The sequence below is a fragment of the Mus pahari genome, chromosome 6 (assembly GCF_900095145.1).
Source record: "Mus pahari chromosome 6, PAHARI_EIJ_v1.1, whole genome shotgun sequence".
Taxonomy (NCBI): Eukaryota; Metazoa; Chordata; class Mammalia; order Rodentia; family Muridae; genus Mus; species Mus pahari.
In genome coordinates this window covers 83,051,427-83,072,171 of record NC_034595.1, presented here as the reverse complement: position 1 = coordinate 83,072,171, position 20,745 = coordinate 83,051,427, and the positions used below count along the sequence as shown (strand labels likewise).

General features: G+C 48.7%; 1 protein-coding gene across 1 annotated transcript in view; it reads left to right on the top strand.

Moving 5' to 3' along the window:
* Nucleotides 1-5,044: 5,044 nt before the first annotated feature.
* Nucleotides 5,045-20,745, top strand: part of Oprd1 (opioid receptor delta 1) — a 32,108-nt gene continuing 16,407 nt past the window's right edge. The window contains exon 1 of the mRNA XM_021200233.2: nucleotides 5,045-5,293. Coding sequence (XP_021055892.1) covers nucleotides 5,067-5,293 — 227 coding nt within the window. The 5' untranslated portion in view covers nucleotides 5,045-5,066. The remainder of the gene's footprint in view (nucleotides 5,294-20,745) is intronic.

Sequence of the window (20,745 nt, the reverse complement as noted above, 5' to 3'; positions counted from 1 at the left end):
ACCTGCTAAGCAAGTGCTCTATCACTGAATCATAGATCCCAACCCAAAAACCAAACCATTAATGAACTAGACATCGTCTTAGGTAGAGTTTTACTGCTGTGAACAGACACCATGACAAAGGCAACATTGAAATGGGGCTGGCTTACAGGTTTAGAGGTTCAGTTAATATCATCAAGGTGCGGACATGGCCGAGTCCAGGTAGACACGGTGCAGGAGATGCTGAGAGTTCTATACCTTCATCTGGAGGCTACTAGGAGGAGACTGGCTTCCATGAAGCTAGGATGAGGGTCTCAAAGCTCACATCCACAGTGACACACCTCCTCTAACAAGGCCACACCTCCTAATAGTGCCACTCCCTAGACCAAGTATATACAAACCATCACACACATTAAGAATGGATATTAAGGGCCTAGAGATATTAAGAGAGTGACTTAACTTTTTAAGTAGAAGGAAAATAATTTTTAAAAGTCCTAATATAGGAGGAGGAGAAAAGGCAGGTTTTGACGGATGGGTTGGGATGAGTCCAGAAGTTGGAAAGCCCTTTTTCTCTCCCATACCCCAGTTTCTCCCTTTGCACCAAAGTCTCTAGCATTTGAGACCATTCGAGATGGGGGTGGCATCTAGCAACCTATATGATCACAGTAAAAATCTTATTTCACAAGTCTCCAGATGGCTGAGTGGGAAAGCCTGGGGTGCAGGTGGATGGGGGTGGGGTTCTCTAGCTGAGGGTAGAGCTGAGGTGGCTGCTGGTTGTGAACAGGGAGAGTGAATGAAAAGGAGAATGAACTTGGGGGTCTTCTGGATGTGTTCTTTTAAAAAGATATGAGAAGTGTTTTTTAAAAATGTTTCTTTTCCAGGCATGTGTGTGTACGTGTGAATGTGTGTGTGCTCTCACAGGTGCACACACACACACACACACACACACACACACACACACACACACTCACACACGGGAGTGCAGGTGCTGGAGGATAACAGAGATGTCTGATTCCCCCTGGGATGGAGTCACAGGCAGCTGTGAACTTCCCAACAAGGATGCTAGGAACCAATTTTGAGTCTTTTGCAAGAACAGTCCTGGCTTTTGACTGCTGAGCCATCTCTCCAGCTGCTGGCTCTGTTCTTTCTGGGAAAGAATAAATGTCTTGATAAATGACTCATGCTGAGGGTCGGGAGGGAATTTTCTTTACCAGCCTATGCTCGGAGCCCAGGTCATTACCCAAGAGCATAGAACTGAGAAGCACCAATATGGTCTTATTCCAATCCACCTGGGGAATCTTTATTATTTCAAATGACATGGCCCAAGCACCCAGTGTGACCAGGCCTCTCCTGGCTTCAAGGATCAGTCAGATCTGGACTCTTTAAGATGGTGAAAAGATCATATAAGAATAGCCACTGTTTGGGATAATTTAGTGCCAACCCTCAATTTTCTTATCTGTAAAGTGGGACAATAAAAAAAGTATGATGTTAAATGGTGATCCATGGATAAAATATTCACCACGGTGCTTGGAGCTGATTTACAGTTCAAAGGCTTAGTTCATTATTGTCATGGTGGAAAACATAGTGGCATGCAGACAGACATGATCATGGGGAAGTAGTTCAGAGTTCTACATCTGGATCTGCAGACAGTAGGATGAGAGAGCCACTGGGCCTGGCTTGGGCTTCTTCTCCTTCTCCTTCTCCTCCTAAAGATTTATATTTATTTTATTTGTGAGTACATTGTTGCTGTCTTCAGACACACCAGAAGAGGGCACCAGATCCCATTACAGATGATTGTGAGCCACCATGTGGTTGCTGGGATTTGAACTCAGGACCTCTGGAAGAGCAGTCAGTGCTCTTAACCACTGAACCATCTCTCCAGCCCCGTGGCTTGGGCTTCTAAAACCTCAGAGCCCGCCCCTAGTGATACACTTCCTCCAACAAGGCCACACCTCCTAATCCTTCCAAGTAGTGCCACTCTCTCATGACTGAGCACTCAAACCTTTGAGCCTATGAGAGCCACTCTTATCCAAACGCCATAGGTGGGAGAGCTGCTTCCTCTTTCAAACATCCCGTTGACAGCCACACATGGTGGCTCCTGTCTGTAATCCCAGCGCTCCAGAGCGAAGCACAGTCAAGGGGATCAGCACAGGTTTGAAGCTGACCTAGTCTACATAGTGAGTCCCAGGGCTGTACAGTATGATCTTATTTAAAATGGAAAAATGGGGGGGGGGGGGCTGGAGAGATGGCTCAGCGGTGAAGAGCACTGACTGCTCTTCCGACGGTCCTGGTTTCAGTTCTCAGCAACCATATGGTGGCTCATAACCATCTGTGATGGGATCTGATGCCCTCTTCTGGTGTGTCTGAAAAGAGCAACAGTGTACCCATATACATGAAATAAAAAATAAATATTTTTTTAAAAAAAGGAAAGGAAAACAAAACCAAACCCAACCCTTTGGAGGTGTTGAGTGGGAAGGCTCCTGAACTCACAAGAAATCAAACATTAGGATGCTCAGCAAACTTACCACAGGCTCCGAGCTTCTTGGTTCAGGTCACAGGAATAGCAAAAAGTTGCTGGGGAGAGGAGACTTTTAGTGTGGGAGATCCCTGCAAGTTCTGCCTGGGATTCCCCCTAAGCCGTCACCCATGAGTTGGTGGGGCTTTTAGGTGATGAAACTACCTTAGACTTTCACACCCCAGTAGGTAACCCTGCCCCTCTAAGTAAAGCAAATAACCAAACCAGACTTGGATAAGTTTTATTCTTCGATCCTTGTCCTCTCTATCTGACCAGACAAAGACTTCCCAGGCATGCAACACCTTGACAGAGAGAATGTTCTGGAACACCTGGGGACCTTAAAGAAAAGGATGGCTCAGGATCTTGGCAGGAGGATGAGTGTAGGAAGGGAGAGCCAGTCATACAATCTCCCTTCATTTGCTATTCTAACAGCACAACTGGTCCATAAGGTGGCCTTGGTTTTTAATTACGATCATTATTATTATTATTATTATTATTATTATTATTATTATTATTATTATTATTTTAAGACAAGGTCTCACTATGCAGGCCTGGCTGGATTGGAACTGGCTATGTAGACTGGGCTGGCTTTGAACTCACAGAGCACCACTTGTCTCTGTCTCCCGAGTGCTAGGATTAAAGGTTTATGCCACCATGCCCGGCTGTTGTTAAATTTTTACTTTGTGTTTACCTGCATGAATGTCTTTGTACAGTGTGTATGCAGTGTTCATGGAGGCCAGAAGAGGGCGTCAGAGCCCCTAGAACCAGAGCACAGACGGTTGTGAATCACCATGTGGGTGCTGGGAGCTGAACTCCAGGCCTCTGCAAGAGCAGCAAGTACTCTTAACCACTGAGCCATCTCTCCAGCCCTACTTAAGTTGCTTGTCTTAGTTAGGGATTCTTTTGCTGTGATTAGAAAAAAAATGGCATCAAAAGCAACTAGGGAGGAAAGGATTTCTTTGGCTTACACTTCCACATCACAGCCTATCCTCTAAGGAACTCCAGGAAGAACTGCAGCAGAAGCCGCGGAGGAACACTGCTCACCGGTCTGCTCAACTTGCTTTCTTATACAACCCAGGATCCTCTGCCTAGGGGTGGAACCGCCCACACTGGGCTGGGTGCTCCTCCCCATCAATCATCAACCAAGAAAATGGCGCACAGACTTGCCTATGGGTAAATCTTATGGGGCATTTTCTCAGTTAAGATTCCCTCTTCCCAGGTATGCTTAGCTGAGGGGAGACCCAATCCAACACAAACAAACACCGTGGAGCTCCCTGCTGTGACCCTGGCTGCCTACAGTCCTTTTCGACTTGAAGGACCTTTATATATGTTTTTCTTTTTTCTAGAAGGCTCTTCCTATTTCTTCCCTAAATTAGTCTCCCCGACTCCTAAGTTCACACAACACCTCAAGTGTCATTTCTTTTAGGAATGCTCTCTTGACCCTACCCTGCCCCCCCCCACATTCCTCGAATTGGACTTCATTGTGTTTTTTTTTTTTTTTTTTTTTTTTTTTTTTTAAGAATCGATACATCTCTTCCGGTCTGAGCTGTAAGCTCTTGGGAGCCGGGCCTTGGACTGAGTACGCACACCGATGTACCTGGCTCTTCTGTTAGGTGCCCTCAGAGTGAATGTGGAGCTAGTGAATGGAGCGCTGAAAAGCGTGGCTGATAACGGATGTTTGTGGTTTTACGTATCGCTCAAGCAGCCTGCTAGCTCAGAGCATAGATCCAGCAAAGTTGTGTCTCTAGTAACACACATCTGTCCAGATAGGTGTGACCTTTTCAGCTTGATGTGGTGAGATGGTTAGTGACCTTGATGGCGGCTTATGTCTGCCATCTCCCGTGCCAAGCCGTACAGACCCAGTTTTATTTCCAGTGTCTCCCCTTGAGGTTGTAGCTGATCATATTACTAGTTTTCATCGGAAGCCTTTGGGGGAACAGGACGGTTTTGTTTTTGTTTCTTGGTCAGGAATCACTTGACAGTTCTAGAAGACACGGCAAGGAGCAGAGCGCACACAGTACGGAGTCACAGGGGGGAATAAATCTGAGTTCTTTACTCTGTTGTCTTCATCTCCTCCAAACCCTCTGAAGGCGGCAGGAGATTTTCTTCATCTTGCAGACACAGAGAATGAACTTGAGAGTGCTTAAGCGGCTCGCTCAAGGTTACTCCCATCGTCCGTGCAGAGGCGGGAGGCGGGATTCGCATCCAGGTTCTTCTGACTCCAAAGTGGCACGGGGGTGGGGCGGGAGGCCGGGCCGGGCTGGGGGCACCTGGAGTCAGCGGAGCCCAGGCAGGGAGCGCGCGCGAGGCCTCTCCGGCCCAGCTCGGAGCCCGGTGGTGCAGCGCCCGCCCCCGATCGCGGGCGCAGACTGGCGGCCGCCTCCGGACCACGTGGTGCGCGCGGCGGTTCCGGGCTCCCCGGGCTTGGGCGAGCACTGCGGGCGGTCGACCGGGCGGAGGAGGCGGGAGCGAGCGCTGCAGCCTGCGGCGTCGGGGCCGTGGCCTCCGTTTTCCGCGTGCCACTCGCTGGGTCCCTGCGCCCAGGGCGCACGGTGGAGACGGACGCCGCGGCGCCATGGAGCTGGTGCCCTCTGTCGGTATGTTGCGGAAGTCCTCGCCCCTCGCCAACCTCTCGGACGCCTTTCCCAGCGCCTTCCCCAGCGCGGGCGCCAATGCGTCGGGGTCCCCGGGAGCCCGTAGTGCCTCGTCCCTTGCCCTAGCCATCGCCATCACCGCGCTCTACTCGGCTGTGTGCGCCGTGGGGCTGCTGGGCAACGTGCTCGTCATGTTTGGCATCGTCCGGTGAGTCAGCCGAGGGCGTCGCGGGGGTTTGGTCCCAGGGTCAGAGTGGACACTAACTACTCTTTGTAGACCAGGATACCCAACCCTGACTCCCCGGGTTCCTGAATGCCCTGCATAGAGGCCAGGTCCTCTGAGATTATGAGGACAGGGCGTGTGTGTGTGTGTGTGTGTGTGTGTGTGTGCTTGCACTAGCCTAACAACATAACATTTAATCATCCTTTATATCTCTTTGCTTCTGCATCATGGAGGTGGAACAGTTTGGCAACACTTTGTGTGTCTGCCGCTCACGCAGTTTGTGATTGGGCAATTTGACGGTAGTGTGTGTGTTCGGTCCTCTGAAACCTTACAAGGGTGAGCTGAGGTGTTCTACACAATACCTTAGGTCTTTGGAGCATACAGCAGGACAGGCTGTCTGCTCCGGGCTGTGGGAACACTTAGTAGTCATCTTCTGTGGTTGCTGTGTGTGTGCTTGTCCCAAGTCATTAGTTTGTAATTCTGTATGAGACTGAGAGTGTATTTGCATTGTTTCTTGTCAAACCTCTAGGTCACAGGTGATGGAGGCACCCAAGATGACTTTGAACACCAGTCTTTGTGCTGCGTGTTCTCTGATGGAGAGTCTCATAGTCCTGTGAACTGGCCATGGGGTTCTCTCTTCCCTTCCCCAGGGACCGTGTGGTCAGGAACACGGGATATGATTCAGGGCAGATCTATCCTCCTTGAGGCCTGGGCTACAGAGTGAATTTAAAGGCAAAGTAAGAGAAGAGAGAGAGGGAGAGATAGATAGATAGATAGATAGATAGATAGATAGAGTGAGATTATTAGTAAGGGCTTTAGGGGCCACAGAATGTAGCTTAATTGATAGCTTCTGCAGCATGTGTGAATCCTTACATTAGTTTGTAGTGTTCAGTCTCTAGCACACCACACACTGGACATGGTGGTTCCATAGCTGTAATCCCAGTCCTGGGGGTGTTGAAACAGAAGGCTCAGAAGTTCAAAGCCGTGCTTTGGTTACATAGAGAATTTGAGGCCAGTCTAGGATAACAGGCTTGGGGTATAGCTAAATGGTAGAGTACTTGCCTCCAGACATGCAAGGCTGAGAACTGCCTAAATTAACAAAGCAAAATGTCTCCAACTCATCTGTACCTGTGGACGCACTCACGTAAGTAAAGCACCCCCTGCAGACCCCAGACCGAGGTAAGGGCTCGTAGCAGGCTCCACAATATGCAATGAGCAATTTTGGTTTCCTCTCTGTTTGCTGCCAAGGCGCCCGGGGCTGGTGAGATGAGTTTTGGGAGCACTAAGACCCTGTCTTGTTTAGACAGCATGTGTCTCTTGCCTCTGTCCCTGCTCTTGCTCAGATTAGGGGTTCACATCCTGGACTTTCACCCGGAAGACATTCCATAAAGATGATGGAGTGCAGAGGTCATGGCTGTGGACCAGGTGGTGCCCTGTTTCTATCCCAACTTCAACATGTCCTAACAACGTGGCTTTGGCCAAACAGCTCACCTTTCCCGAGCCTCATTTACCTCATTTGAGAATGTCCGGCGATTAGAATAGTCTGTTGGGGCCAGGCAGTGGTGGTGCACGCCTTTAATCCCAGCACTCAGGAGGCAAAGGCAGGCGGATCTCTGTGAGTAGTTCAAGACCAGCCTGGTCTATAGAGCGAGTTCCAGGACAGCCAAGGCGACACAGAGAAACCAACCTTCCCCAAACCTCATTACCCACCTCCCCCAACCCCCAAACCCCACAATAGGCTGTTGGGAAGATTAAACAGAGGCATCCAGGTAATGGCCTAATAGCAGGCATCGGGACGCATCCTAGGCCTTTGGTGTGTGTTGGGGGTTCGGATTAACCAGCACAGCTGCAGCTGCTGCAGGTGTGCAGAGTGGGTAGCTGGGGCCATGTTGTCGGTAGTTTCCACAGTGGGCCCCGTCTCTGGTCCTGCAAGGGCACACGTTTTGTCAGTCAACAAATATAACAATAATAATTGCTGTTAATCATCGACACACCTGTCCAGCCTCAGGTTTCTTTCTTTTTATTTTTTTGGCACAGCCTTGGCTGTGTTCACTATGTAGAACCAGGCTGGCCTTGAAGTCACCTGATAGAGATCCACCTGCCTTGCCCCCTACTGAAATTGAAGGCGTGTTCCACCACACTGGGCATGAGAACCCTTGATGCCCAGACTCTGAGCACAAGCCTCCCATAGCCTCTGGCCCCTAACAGCCATGCTCCAGGGACCCAAGGTTAGTTGCGACTCTTGCAGCTTCTTAGAGCTGTGGAATCCAGAGTTGACACCTGGACAATGAGGTGTCTGAGATGCTGCAGTTGGCTGTATGGAGAGGCGGAGTGGGGCGGGCCATCGCATCTCAGGCCCAGAGAAAGGCACGGACTGTAGAGGTCCAGTAGGGAGCAGAGGGTTTCACCTGAGGCCTTGGTGGCCTTGAAGGCAGAGAGGCTGCAGGATAAAGGCATGAAAACCATAAAAGTGGTGTCCTTTTCCCTAGGGTGGTCGGGATTGCCGGAAGCAGAGGCGTCCGCTATGTTCTGAGCTTCAGTAGTGCCTGGAGCCAGTCTGAGTCTACTGACTTAGTCTCTGCTGTTCAGAAATCTCAAGAAGTTGCAGAGAGATGTCGGAGGAGTGCCCCAGAGCATAGGGACAAGGGCGTCAGGGGGAAAGGAGTGAGACCCTGAGGGGAAGGCTTGGAAACAGGCCAGAGTGGTTGGGACAGACAGTGTGCTGGGCCTCTGGCTGCTAGTCTGGATGTGAAATTGGAGTCTGGACAGGTTCGTGGCCCCAAGCTCGGGCCAGCATGCTGGGAAGTCAAGGCACTTTGAATGTCAGGAGTGTCAGGAGAGCCATTGGTGAAGAATGATGGTCAAGAGGATGGGTCTGGTGAAGGGGTGGAGCAGGCAGGCAGAGAGCAAGTGTTGAGGGCTCAGAGGCTAGTGCTGGGCAGTGGCAAGAGCCCTGGACAGGTAACTAAACCCCGGCCTCCAGCCTCCTTAACCTCTCTCTGAAACTCACGCCCGCTAGACCTAACAGGCAGGCAGAAACTGGCCCAATGACTTCAGATGAAGCAAAACGGGAGGAGTGGAGAGTGAGCCGAGGCCAGGGCCTGCTGGTCTTGCCCAGGATCTGCCATTTCCCAGGTCTTAGGATCGTTCCCTGGGGAGTATGTGAGTCACAGATACAGTGGAGTGAGTGGGAGGAGTCACCAAGGACACAGTCTCTCCTGAGCTTCTTCTGGAACCTAGGGATTCTCCAACCTGCACTGCAGTCCTACAGTGGCCCCTTCTGTTCTCATTCATAGACTAGGACATGGGCTCAGAGGCAGCAAGTGCCTCTCACTGCAAAGGCATTGCAAGCTCAGTTTTTGTTCTGTGACAGGGTCTCCTGTAGCCAAGGCTGGACCCAACTTGCTATATCGAGGGTGAATGTTAACGTCCCCTCTTCCTGTCTCATCTACTGCTCAAATAATAGGGCTACAGACACACACCACCATGCCCATCTTAGACCTGGTCTTAGACCTGAGTCCCCAAACCATACCTTAACCACTGGGCTTGAGATGCACAGAGAGGAGGCTAGGGTTAGGTCAATCTCAAGGCCTCGGTATTTGATATCAGCAGCTGCAAACCTGGACATTAGAGTCACACAGGGGCCATAACACTCTGTCCATCACACAACGGCTATCATGCAGTGACCATCACGTGGTGACCATCATACAGTGGCCATCACAGTGACTATTACACAATGATCATCAAACAGGGGCCATCATCAGACAGTGACGGTTTTCTTTTCTTTTTTCTTTTTTTAAATTTCTTTTTCTTTCTTTTCTTTTCTTCTTTCTTTTCTTTTCTTTTCTTTTCTTTTCTTTTCTTTTCTTTTCTTTTCTTTTCTTTCTTATATGTAAGTACACTGTAGCTGTCTTCAGACACTCCAGAAGAGGGCGTCAGATCTTGTTACAGATGGTTATGAGCCACCATGTGGTTGCTGGGATTTGAACTCCGAACCTTCGGAAGAGCAGTCGGGTGCTCTTACCCACTGAGCCATCTCACCAGCCCCAGTAACGGTTTTCTAAGTGAGCTTAAACAATACACATATTATCTCTCTGTGCCTCAGTGCTCTGCTCTGTGGAATGGGAGGATGGTAGACCCTTACAGGCTGAGGGTAAGGAAGTCATGAGGTGCCAGCCAGCTCCAGGCAGTCAGTAGCTGTTCAGAAGCAATATGTAAAAAGCTGGCCCTGCCGGGGAGGGGTAAGGCTCCCCTCTCATTCACTCAGGTGACATTTACTAAGCTGTGGAGGAGCTCTGGCTGGATGCTACAGGGAAACTTTATCAGGTCGATATCAGAAGCTTTCTTTTATACTAAAGATAGCTAGATAGTTACTTCAGGACCTAAGGAGACCTTTCAGTAGAGGTTGCTATTACCCATAATCCTACTGCAGAGAAAAGCTTAGTCATTTGTATATATTTCTTTCCCATCTTTGCTTCTACACACACTTGTCTTTATGAAATTAAGATTGCTTAGGGAAATCAGGATCCAGTCATATGGATTTTGTAAGATTGTGTAAATGACCAGAATAGTGAGATTTTTTTTCTCAGAAGCCCACACTGGGTTTCAGTTTCTGATCATCCTGCCTTCTAAACTAGCCCAAGATACAAAATTGAAACCTTGTTTCAAAATAACAAAACTGAAGGGATAAGGGAAACAGTATTTTAAAAGCTGGTTTAGGGTTAGAGAGAGGGCTCAGGTGTAGACAGCATTTCCTGCTCTTCCAGAGGACCTAGGTTCAAACCTCAGCACAGACAGGTATGGGAGCTTAATCTTCTGTAACTCCAGGCTGACGCCCTCTTCTGGCTTCTGAGGGTACTGCATGAGCATGGTGCATAGACAAACTAGCTGGCAAAGCACTCATACACATAAGATAAAAAAATAAATGTTTTTAAAAGCTTGTGGATTTTGATAGCTATATTGTCAGTGTATTCTTCTATTGAGCAACTTGCAATTAAAAACCATATTTGCTATTTTTACTTTTTAGAGATCTATTTATTTTATTTTATAAGTATAAGTATTTTGCTTTCATGTGTGTATGTGTACCATGTGCATGCCTGATGCCCAAGCAGGTCATCAGAAGAGGGCAACAAATATCTTGGAACTGGAACTAATGGATGGTTGTGAACCTTCATGCAGATGCTGGGAATCAAACCTGGGTCCTCGGCAACACAAACAAGTGTTCTTAACCTCCAAGTCATTTTTTCCCCTTGAGACAGGGTTTCTCTGTGTAGCCCTGGCTGTCCTGGAACTCACTCTGTAGACCAGACTGGCCTCGAACTCAGAAATCTGCCTGCCTCTGCCTCCCAAGTGCTGGGATTAAAGGCATGAGCCACCACTGCCCAGCCCTCGGAGTCATTTTTCCAGGCCTGCCATCATCCTTTTCTTTTAATTTTAAATTAGATTTAATTTCATGTGTGAGCGTTTTACTTGTTTGTACATGCACCACATGCATGCCTGCTTCTTGCAGAGGCCAAAAGAGGGCATCACGTCCCATGACACTGGAGTTATAAGTGACTGAGAACCAACCAATGGTTCTCAATGGGTGCTGGGAATTGAGCCTCCAGCCTCTGTAGGAACTACTGTGCTCTTAAATGCTGAGTTATCAGTGTAGAGTGAGCTAGTTGGGGTGTTCTTTCTTGGTGGGGCAGGGCATTCAAGACAAGGTTCCTCTGTGTATCCCTGGCTGTCCTGGGACTCACTCTGTAGACCAGGCTGGCCTCAAACTTGGAGATCTGACTGCTTCTGTCTCCTGAGTGCTGAGACTGAAGGTGTGTGCCACCCTGCCTGGGTTCTATGACTATTTTGAATATTTGTGGTTGTAGACTCCTCCCACAATTTCTGTACAATCTTTTCTTGCAGTCAAACCTCTTTAAGGAAGAACTGGCTGCTGTCCTATACGGAGAGCTTCCTGTGGCTGAAGGGATAAAGCAGACACAAGAAAGCCATCAGTGGAAGTTTGGTGCCAGAGGTTCAGATAAGAAAAGATAAGACTGGGCCAACATTCAGGTCTCCCCAGCCCAGCTGGGATCCCAAGAATAAGTCTCAAGCGCTGTGACCCGAGGACTCACCCCTGCACCCACATCCCTGCCAGATCTCTAGACTTCGAGAGGCAAGGGAAGGCATGATTTCATTAAACTCAGGATCCTGGGACTTTGAAATCAAATTGGCCACCCAGAATATCCTCACATGCGCAGGAAGGAGGGTAATCGCAGGGTAGAACAGAAAGCCCGGCTTAAATTAGCAAGTTACCAACATGCAGGCTGATGCGGGCCCCGTTTCCAGTTGCGGGCTGCAGGGTGGGGTGGGGTGCCTGGCTGTGCTCTACTGATTTACAGCTTCCAGCACAGCTGCAGAAATCAGTGGCTTTGTCTCAGGCCTGGAAGGGCGTGCGAAGCTCGTCCTTCACAGCCTCCCTAGCTACCGCGAGGAGTGAAAAGACAGAGCTTTAACTTCAAAGTCTGGGCAAGGTCAGAAGAATTCCTACTCAGGAAATGTCAGAAGATCAGTGTTAAGAACCCTTGTATCGAGGGGCAGCAGGGGGAGGGCAGGGCTGGGGAGATGGCTCAGAGGTTAAGAACAGTGGCTGCTTTTCCAGAGGTCCTGAGTTCAAGTCACAGCAACTACATGGTGGCTCACAACCATCTGTAATGGGATCTGATGCCCTCACCTGGCATGAAGGTGTACATGCAGATAGAACACTCATACATAAAATAAATTAAAACAACGGCAACAGCAACAAAGCTTTGAAGTTCTTCTCGAGAATACTAGTTTAAATCTCAGCTCCCAACTTGTGAGTTCCCTATAACTCCATCCCAGGGACCTGACACGTTCTTCTGGCCCCTCTAGGCACCGACACACATGGAGATACATATACACAAATAATTTTTTTTTTTTTTTTTTTTAGGTTTTTTGAGACAGGGTTTCTCTGTGTAGCCCTGGCTGTCCTGGAATTCACTTTGTAGACCAGGCTGACCTCGAACTCAGAAATCCGCCTGCCTCTGCCTCCTGAGTGCTGGGATTAAAGGAGTGCGCCACCACTGCCCGGCTCACAAATAATTTTTTAAACATTTATTATTTGTATTTATGTGTATGGATTTTTGCCATATATATGTCTGGGCCACATGTGTAGTCAGTACTATCAGAGCTCAGAAGAGCATCAGATCTGAAATTGGAATCACAGATGGTTGTGAGCCACCATGTGTGTGCTGGAAATCAAACCCAGGCCCTCTGGAAGAGCACCTAGTGCTCTTAACCACTGAGTTATCTCTCCAGACCCGCCCCCTTTATATATATTAAAAAAAAAAATCTTAAAAACAACAAAAACCTCAGCTGCACTCATACCTCTTGAACTCAGAATTTGGGAGGCAGAGGCAGGCAGATTTCTGTGAGTTCCAGGCCAGCCAGGACTGCAGAGTGTGACCCTGTTCCACAATAGAACCCAAACCAACCGCAGCAAGGGAAGCCTGGGTCTCCTTCCTCTTCAGGATGTAGCACTGATACCAAATGCAAGGATTGAAACATGGAGGACTGCGGTTGAAAGCTTACCTTATTCATTAAAAAAATTAAGAATTACATTTATTGAGAGGTGGGAGAGATAGCTCTGTGTTTAGGAGTGCTTACTGCTCTTGTAGAAGACTCAGGTTCTGTTCCCAGTGCCCACCCGGAGACTCATAACTTCCTGTAACTTCAGTTCTAAGGGATCTGACTCCCTCTCAGATTTCTGTGGGCTGCTGCACACCCATGGTGCACATGAATTCACATACACAAAATATATACATACACATAAAAATATTTTGAAAAGTATATTTTTTATTTTTTGTGTATGGGGTAGCAAGTTAAGGTTTGGTCTTTGCTTTGTATTGTAATGCTAAATACTGGCCCCCAAGGCCTGGTTGCATACACAAATTAATGCTATGTGACCTTGTTCCTTAATTTAAAAACTGTTGGTTAAATAAAGATGCAGACAGTCAGTGGGGCGGTGGAGGCACACGCCTTTAATCCCAGCACTTGGGAGGCAGAGGCAGGCGGATTTCTGAGTTCGAGGCCAGCCTGGTCTACAGAGTGAGTTCCAGGACAGCCAGGGCTACACAGAGAAAAGCCCTGTCTTGAAAAAAATCCAAAAAACAAACAAACAAACAACCAAGATGCTGACAGTCAGTAGCAGGGGGGAAGAGAACTAGGTAGAGTTTTGGTTCCTGGGCTTGGGGTTTGGGGAAGGACCATTCGGGAGAGAGTAGGTGGAGAGAGAAGATGCCATGGGGTAAAAAGTTTGAAAACATGGTGAGCTGGAGAGATGGTTCAGCGGTTAAGAGCACTGACTGCTCTTCCAGAGGTCCTGATTCAAATCCCAGCAACTGCATAGTGGCTCACAACCATCCATAGTGAGATCTCTAACTCCTTCTTCTGGTGTGTCTGAAGACAGTTGCAGTGTATTTACATATACAATAAATAAATCTTTGGGCCAGAGCGAGTGAGGTTGGAGCAGAGAGGTCCTGAGTTCAGTTCCCAGCAATCACATGATGGCTCACAACCATCTGTGTACTCATTCATAAAATAAATAAATCTTTAAAAAAAGAAAAAGAAAAGAAAGAAAGAACACATGGCCACGAGGGCTGCCAAGGTGGAACATGGCAAATTATAACTCGGGGTTATTGATTGGGCAGCCTCTGCCCAGCTTTAGTGCATTAAAGGCTTATAACAAATATGAAGGTTGTATGTCTTTTATCTGGGAACTGAATGATCAAAGGCAGGGTAGAAAGTCCAGATTGAGATATTTACTACAACATTAGGGTGTGTGATAAAAGAAAGTGAGGGCAGAGCAAGAGGGGTGTGATCTTGGGATGGAGATGGCTCAACAGTTCAGGGAATCAACGTTCTTCCAGAGAACCTGGGTTCAATTCCCAGCATCCACAGTTGGCCAGTTGGCTCACAGTTGTTTGTAACTAATTCCAGGAGATTGGATGCCCTCTTCTGGCCTCCACGGGCACCAGGCTTGCACATGGTGCATACACATGCATGCTGGTCACTAGATATACACACCAGGCATTAGTGGTAAACGCCTGAATCCCAGCACTTGGGAGTCAGAGGCAGATGGATCTCTATGAGTTTCAAGCCAGCCTGGTCTACAGATTGAGTTCAAGGGCATGCAGAGAAACCAACCAACCAACCAAACTAAAACTCCACCTCTACACAAAATAAAAATAACTGAGTCAATGTTTAAAACAACAACAAAAAGATTTAAAAAGTAAAAGAAATGGGTTCTTTTTAAAATTTACTTGAGACAGACTTACTTAGGCCACTCTGTCCCATGGCTCCCTATGTAACAGGATGACTTGACTTCTCCTGCAAAGTGGAAGTCGTGCAAGCACAGCTACGTCCCACCCCTGCCAGTAGTGCTGGGACTACATAGGGCAGTTATGAGGACTCCCAACACTGTCATCCAGACCTACAAAACCCCAGATTTCTTGGGGGCAGTGGCAGCAGCTGGAGAGGTGGCCGAATGAGTTCAGATCCAAGTCTCTTGCTGAGCCCATTTTCTCATCTGTGAACTGCGCGAGGCACTAAATTACTGCATCGGCAGCAGGTGGCACCCTCCCGTCCGTCTGTGGCTTTTCCTGAGCTTGAGACACACTTCCAGAAACCGGAACAAAGCAACGGCAGAGACACAGTCCCTGCCCTCTGGAAGCTGCCATTTTAACAGAGAAAGGGTAGACAATAAGTCAGTAGAAGACAGACATGTGGTTAGGGACGTGGTTCAGCTGGAGGAGGGGCTTGCCTATGTGCTGAGAGGCCCTGGGTTCAATTCCCATTTCCGAATCAGCCATGAGTGGTGGTGTACAATTGAAGGTTCAGCTCTTGGGAGACAGAGGGTCAGAAATTCAAGGGGGGGGGGGGCTAAAAAACCACAAACCATCCACAGGCAATCAAGCAAACAGAAACAGGTAAAAAAGATGGGGCAGAGGGAATACCGCTGTATATGGGAAGTGACAGTTGAGCAGAGGTGGGCTTGGGAGGGTGTTTTAGCCAGAGGAAGATGCCTGTGTGCCCTTAAGGGGCTTGTGTGGCCCTCAGCCTGACTCCTACAAGAAGGGTTGGTGCTACGATGCCTGTGGCCTGACTGCCTAGCACTTGGGACCCAGGGATAAAGATTAAGTTAGGAGAGAAACTGCGGCTCCCGGCCAAGCCGGATAACCCTGCAGGACCTGTGTGTGTATGTGTGAGCATCTGCTTCCCTTGGTTACAAATCTGTATCCTGCCAGTGCCCAAAGTGCCCGGTGTCTGGTGATTTTCCATCACTCCTTGGGGGAGCAAGTGGAGCTGCTGGATGGGCGGGTAGCCAGGAGGCGCTCTTCCTGCTTCCTTAGGCCTGGTCACCCCAGGGCACCCGGGGCAGCCTAACGAAGCCTAGTACGTAGACTTGGCCAAAACCATCATCACTAAAGGCAGAGCAGCCATACTATCCTGCTCAGCTCATAAGACCCAAGACCCAAATCCTCACTTAATGCGAAAATAACCCGCCTGTTAAGCAGGAATGATATTTTTTTTTCTTTTTTCAAGACAGGATTTCTCTGTGTAGCCCTGGCTGTCCTGGAACTTGCTCTGTAGACTAGGCTGGCCTCAAACTCATAGAGATCTGCCTGCCTCTGCCTCCCCAGTGCTGGGATTAATGATGTGTACCACCACCGCCTGGCCATGATGGCTTTTATAACCTTGACCCCCCACGATACAATCAATTGCCCATGTTCTTGTCTGGGTGAGGGGTGAAGAGACCCTTATTCCCTGGCTTGGAGCTTAGCTTAAGTCTTTATTGATTCTGCTTTTATCTTTGAAAAAGAGCCAGCGGGCTACCATTCTGGGGGAGGGGGCTTCTGTAGTTATGGGTAGGTACATCTGATGTTGGTACAAGGATCTCCAGGTTGGAAACCCTGCAGTAAAGCTGTTGCTGCATTCCACAGGAGACTGATTCTTCTTCCGAGGGAAGAGGAAGGTCTCAGTGTTCTACAGTAATACTTCATTCAGTTTGGCTACGTGGGGGATGGCACATTCCACAGCCCAAGTGAGAGGACAGCTTGGTGGAATCAGTTCTCTCCTTCCACCTATACCTGGGTTCCAAGAACCAAGCTCAGGTTATCAGGCTTGCGTTGCTGGGTGCCAGTCACCTTTGCCCTCTGAGCCATCTCGGAGGCCCTCGGGGGTTGTTCTTCAGATAGGGCGCCCACAGGTGATCGAGGTTAATCTCCTTCATTTAAACTCAGCTGATTATAAAACTCCTTCACAGCCATACCTGAGTTTGATCGCCGGACACTGTCGTTTAGCTGTCGTTTAACTGAGCTGACTACAAAGGTAAAGGTTAGACAGGGTTGTGGGGCCTCGGGCTGGCTCCTTTGCCTCTCTGAGCCTTAGTCTCCCAGATGCCTCGTCCTGCGGCCGTGCTCAGGGTCGTTGCTCACTGATTCATGTCAGGATTAAGTGCGATGACATTATTCAAGTGCCTCCTAGTTCCCATCACTTTGAGGAGGGGGCTAGGCGACAAAGAGTGATAAAGAACTTTCTAGTCTTGTCAGACCAGGCTGCCGTCATGTTGATGCCCAAGAAGAGCTGTGTTGCGTTTAGGAACTCTGTCCTCTTTATAAAAGAGGTTGAGAATCTGAAGTTTGTTAGCATTTCAGCATGGTGGGTGCCAGGCAAAGACTGCCTTTCAGGGACCTTCAGAAAGTCCTTTCTTAATTGGGACTTGTTGTTAAGATCAGGGAAATATTGTATCTTGGAACAAGACTGCTATTTATCCATGCTTTCCAGGAAGGAAGCCCATTCAGGTGTGAGCAGACAGACCCTTGATGAGGCCTTCACGCCATATAAATGGCAAATCTCCATGCAGTTAGCAAAGAACTTTTTTGTGGAGGGAGTGTTAGTAGCCAAGACAGATGCGCATGTGCCCACACACCCAGAGCAGGCAGACAACAGTGTGCTCGGCTTTCAGATCATGCAGCTGTGTATCCTCTCAAGTCTCCAGGCTTCAGGAAAGGTTTTCCTGGAGACATTTCTACTGGTCCCTTACCCACAAAGTCCCCAGTATGTCTGTGATTACCTGCTTCTGGAGACCATGCCTGACATCATGGTGGCCACAGCTATCCTGAGACCACAGCCAAGGCTGGGCCTGGGTCAGCTACTGAATTCCAGGTCAGACAGAGATTCAGCCATGGATGTCGTCAGCCACCTCAATAAAATGGGAGGACATTGTTTTGTGTTGAATAGACCAGAAAAAAATACTATTTTTATTTTGAGACAGGATCTTATCATGTAGCCTTGGTTGCCCTAAAACTTGCCATGTAGACCAGGATAGCCTCAAATTCATCTGCCTCTGCCACTTGAGAGTCATCACACCTGACCAGCTTCACACTCTTCTTGGACTGTAGGTGGGTACCACATGGATCCATCTTGGGAGCTCCTCATGGCCTGGCTGTCCTGGAACTCACTCTGTAGACCAGGCTGGCCTTGAACTCAGAAATCCGCCTGCCTCTGCCTCCCAAGCGCTGGTATTAAAGGCGTGCGCCACCACTGCCCGGCTTTTTTTGTTTGTTTGTTTGTTTGTTCCCCCCTCACTTAATGCTTCTTCCTCAACACCATTTCCTCTTACCACTTAATCACTGTGGGAACTTTGAGATCCCTTTAAACGATAGCAGAGATATAGACAAGTCTGTGCTTATCAGAACCTCCACAGAAACTTCTAACAACATGCCTCTGTGACCCCAGTGCTAGTCAGAGGCAGAGGCAGAGGCAGAGACAGAGACAGAGACAGAGACAGGCAGGTCCCAGGGGCTCATGGGCCAGCCAGCCTGCCTAGCTGAAAGGTGAACTCCAGACTCCTTGAGAGATGTTGTCTCAAAGAACAAGGTGGATAAGCGATAGAGGAATAGGCTGGAAGCTGACCTCTGACCTCTGACCTGTGCATAAGCATCTTGACACACAGAGAGATGCTCAGTGAGGTTTTATGGTGCTGTCGCTGTCTTCCCTCTCTTGGGCTTCTCCTCCTGGGGCTTTTCCCTATCTCTGGCTCCTCCTCTTTCTGACTCCTCCCCCTTTCTGGCTCCTAGAGCAGAAACCATTTCCTTCATCCTTTACCCTGTTCCTAGCTCACTCAGACCCTGGTCCCAAGAAGCCATCATTAAATAGTTCTTAAGTCTCTAACAGCCACTTGGATCCATTGGTAGAGTTGCTGGGCTCTACAACAGAAACCCACTAGCTGCCAGATAAAAGGGACAGGAGCCACGCTAGAATGGCAGGCCACCACCCCTCCAGGGCAACCACTGTCTTTTCACTTACTTTATCAAGTAACTCTCTCCTCCAGGGGGATTTTCTCTGATGGTTGGCAATAGTGACCCCTGTGTCCCATCAAAGCAGGGACCCCTTCCTGTGTGCAGACTATCTAACCCTGGGTGTTGTACATATAAGCAATGATGATCCTACCACTGAAGCACGCTGAACCTCTATGTTCTATTTCAAACACTCAACTACTCATCTCTGTTCCTATGAGTAGGTGTGGGGTGGGGAGCCTGGCACATATGGTTTGTAGGAGGGTCGTGCCCTGTTTCTGGAAATCCGGGCACGGACTTCCACACTGAAGGACTCTCTGATTCTCTCTCTTCCTCTCCCCTGCCCACCCCCCGCACCCCAGACACACACAGAGACACACAGAGACACACACAGAGACACTCAATATACAGACATATACTCAGAGAGACACACACAGAGGCACACATATACAGTCATACACACACAGACACACACAGACACAGACATATACACACACATAGACACAGACATATATACACACAGACATATACATACACATAGACACACACAGAGAAGAGACACCCAGAGACACACAGATATACAGACAACACAGACACAGACATTCACAGACACACACACACACACACAGACACACACAGACACACACACACACACACACACACACACACACACACACACACACACCCCTAGTATCAGCCTCAGGGTGTCGTGCCTCAGGAACCAACCACCTTGTTTTTTGAAATAGGATCTCTCACTGGAAGCTGGGGCACAAAGCTTGGCTTGAGCAGGCTGGGAACCTAGCCAGCATGTCTGTCCCAGCAAATGTCTGTCTTGCCTCCTTAGCACCACCACATCACTTGTTTCTGTGACTCCTGGGGACTGAACTCATGTCCCCATGCTTACGCAGAACACACTTTCCTAACTGAGCCATCTCTCCAGCCCCAAATTCTTCCACAGTATCTGGATACAGTTCACCCCACACTCTAGCCATCCTCAAGCAGGGTCAGGATGAGGGAAGGGAGAACTCAGAGTGTGCTCTGGGTTTCCAATGGAAGCTAGGCCTTTGGCCTGGTTATTGCTAACTACAGCCTGGCAGGTCTCTCCACTCACACTCAACTCTGGGGCCTTTTGCTTCCGAGGCCCAGCCACAACCTTCCCCTTGATAAGTAAGCTCTCTGGGCTTCATTATAATTAACCACTTTCAGTCCCTGGGTTCTGCCAAACTGAGACAGCTAATTAATTTCTGGCCAAGTGCCATCCCTCTTAAGTGGTGGGCAGGGACACAGTTTGCTGTCATCCTCCTTGCCCAACCAGGCTTGTTTTGTCCTTTGGGAGAGCAATCACCCTTTGTCTGCAAATAGAGGGAGCTCCAGCTGGACCCCCGGGCTGCTGGTACAGGCTTTGTTGACTCATCTCTGTTCCTTCTCTGTGCACCCAGCCTCTGGGGTCACTGCTGTAGCACAGCCTCAGAGCTTTCATTTGTAAAATAAAGGGGGTTGAACTTGAATTTTAGAATCCCAGGTACTGGAGACCAAATTTAAGGCCTGCTAGTCAACTTCACCTCTCCACCCTTCAACCTTCTCCACCTGTAAAAAGGGGACAATGATGTACCTGTGGCTTTTGCTGGTTCCATGGGAGAATGACCTGTGTGTCCCCAGCATGTAAGCTCATCCACAAGTGACTGGGCCATGATGCTGCCCACCTTTAATCCCAGCTGAGGCAGGTGGATCTCTGAGTTCAAAGCCAGTCTGCTCTACAAAGTGAATTCCAGGACAGCCAGAGCTACACAGAGAAAGCCTGTCTCAAAAAAAAAAACAACAAAAAAAAAACAATGCAAGCCACACCAAACCAAACCAAGCAAAGAGTCTGCACATGAGACACATAGCCAGCTTGCTTTCCTGTCAGCATTAATAGTCTGTATGCACAGGCCTATGTCACAGTACATAGTCTGTATGCACAGGCCTATGTCACAGTACATAGTCTGTATGCACAGGCCTATGTCACAGTACATAGTCTGTGTGCACAGGCCTATGTCACAGTACATAGTCTGTGTGCACAGGCCTATGTCACAGTACATAGTC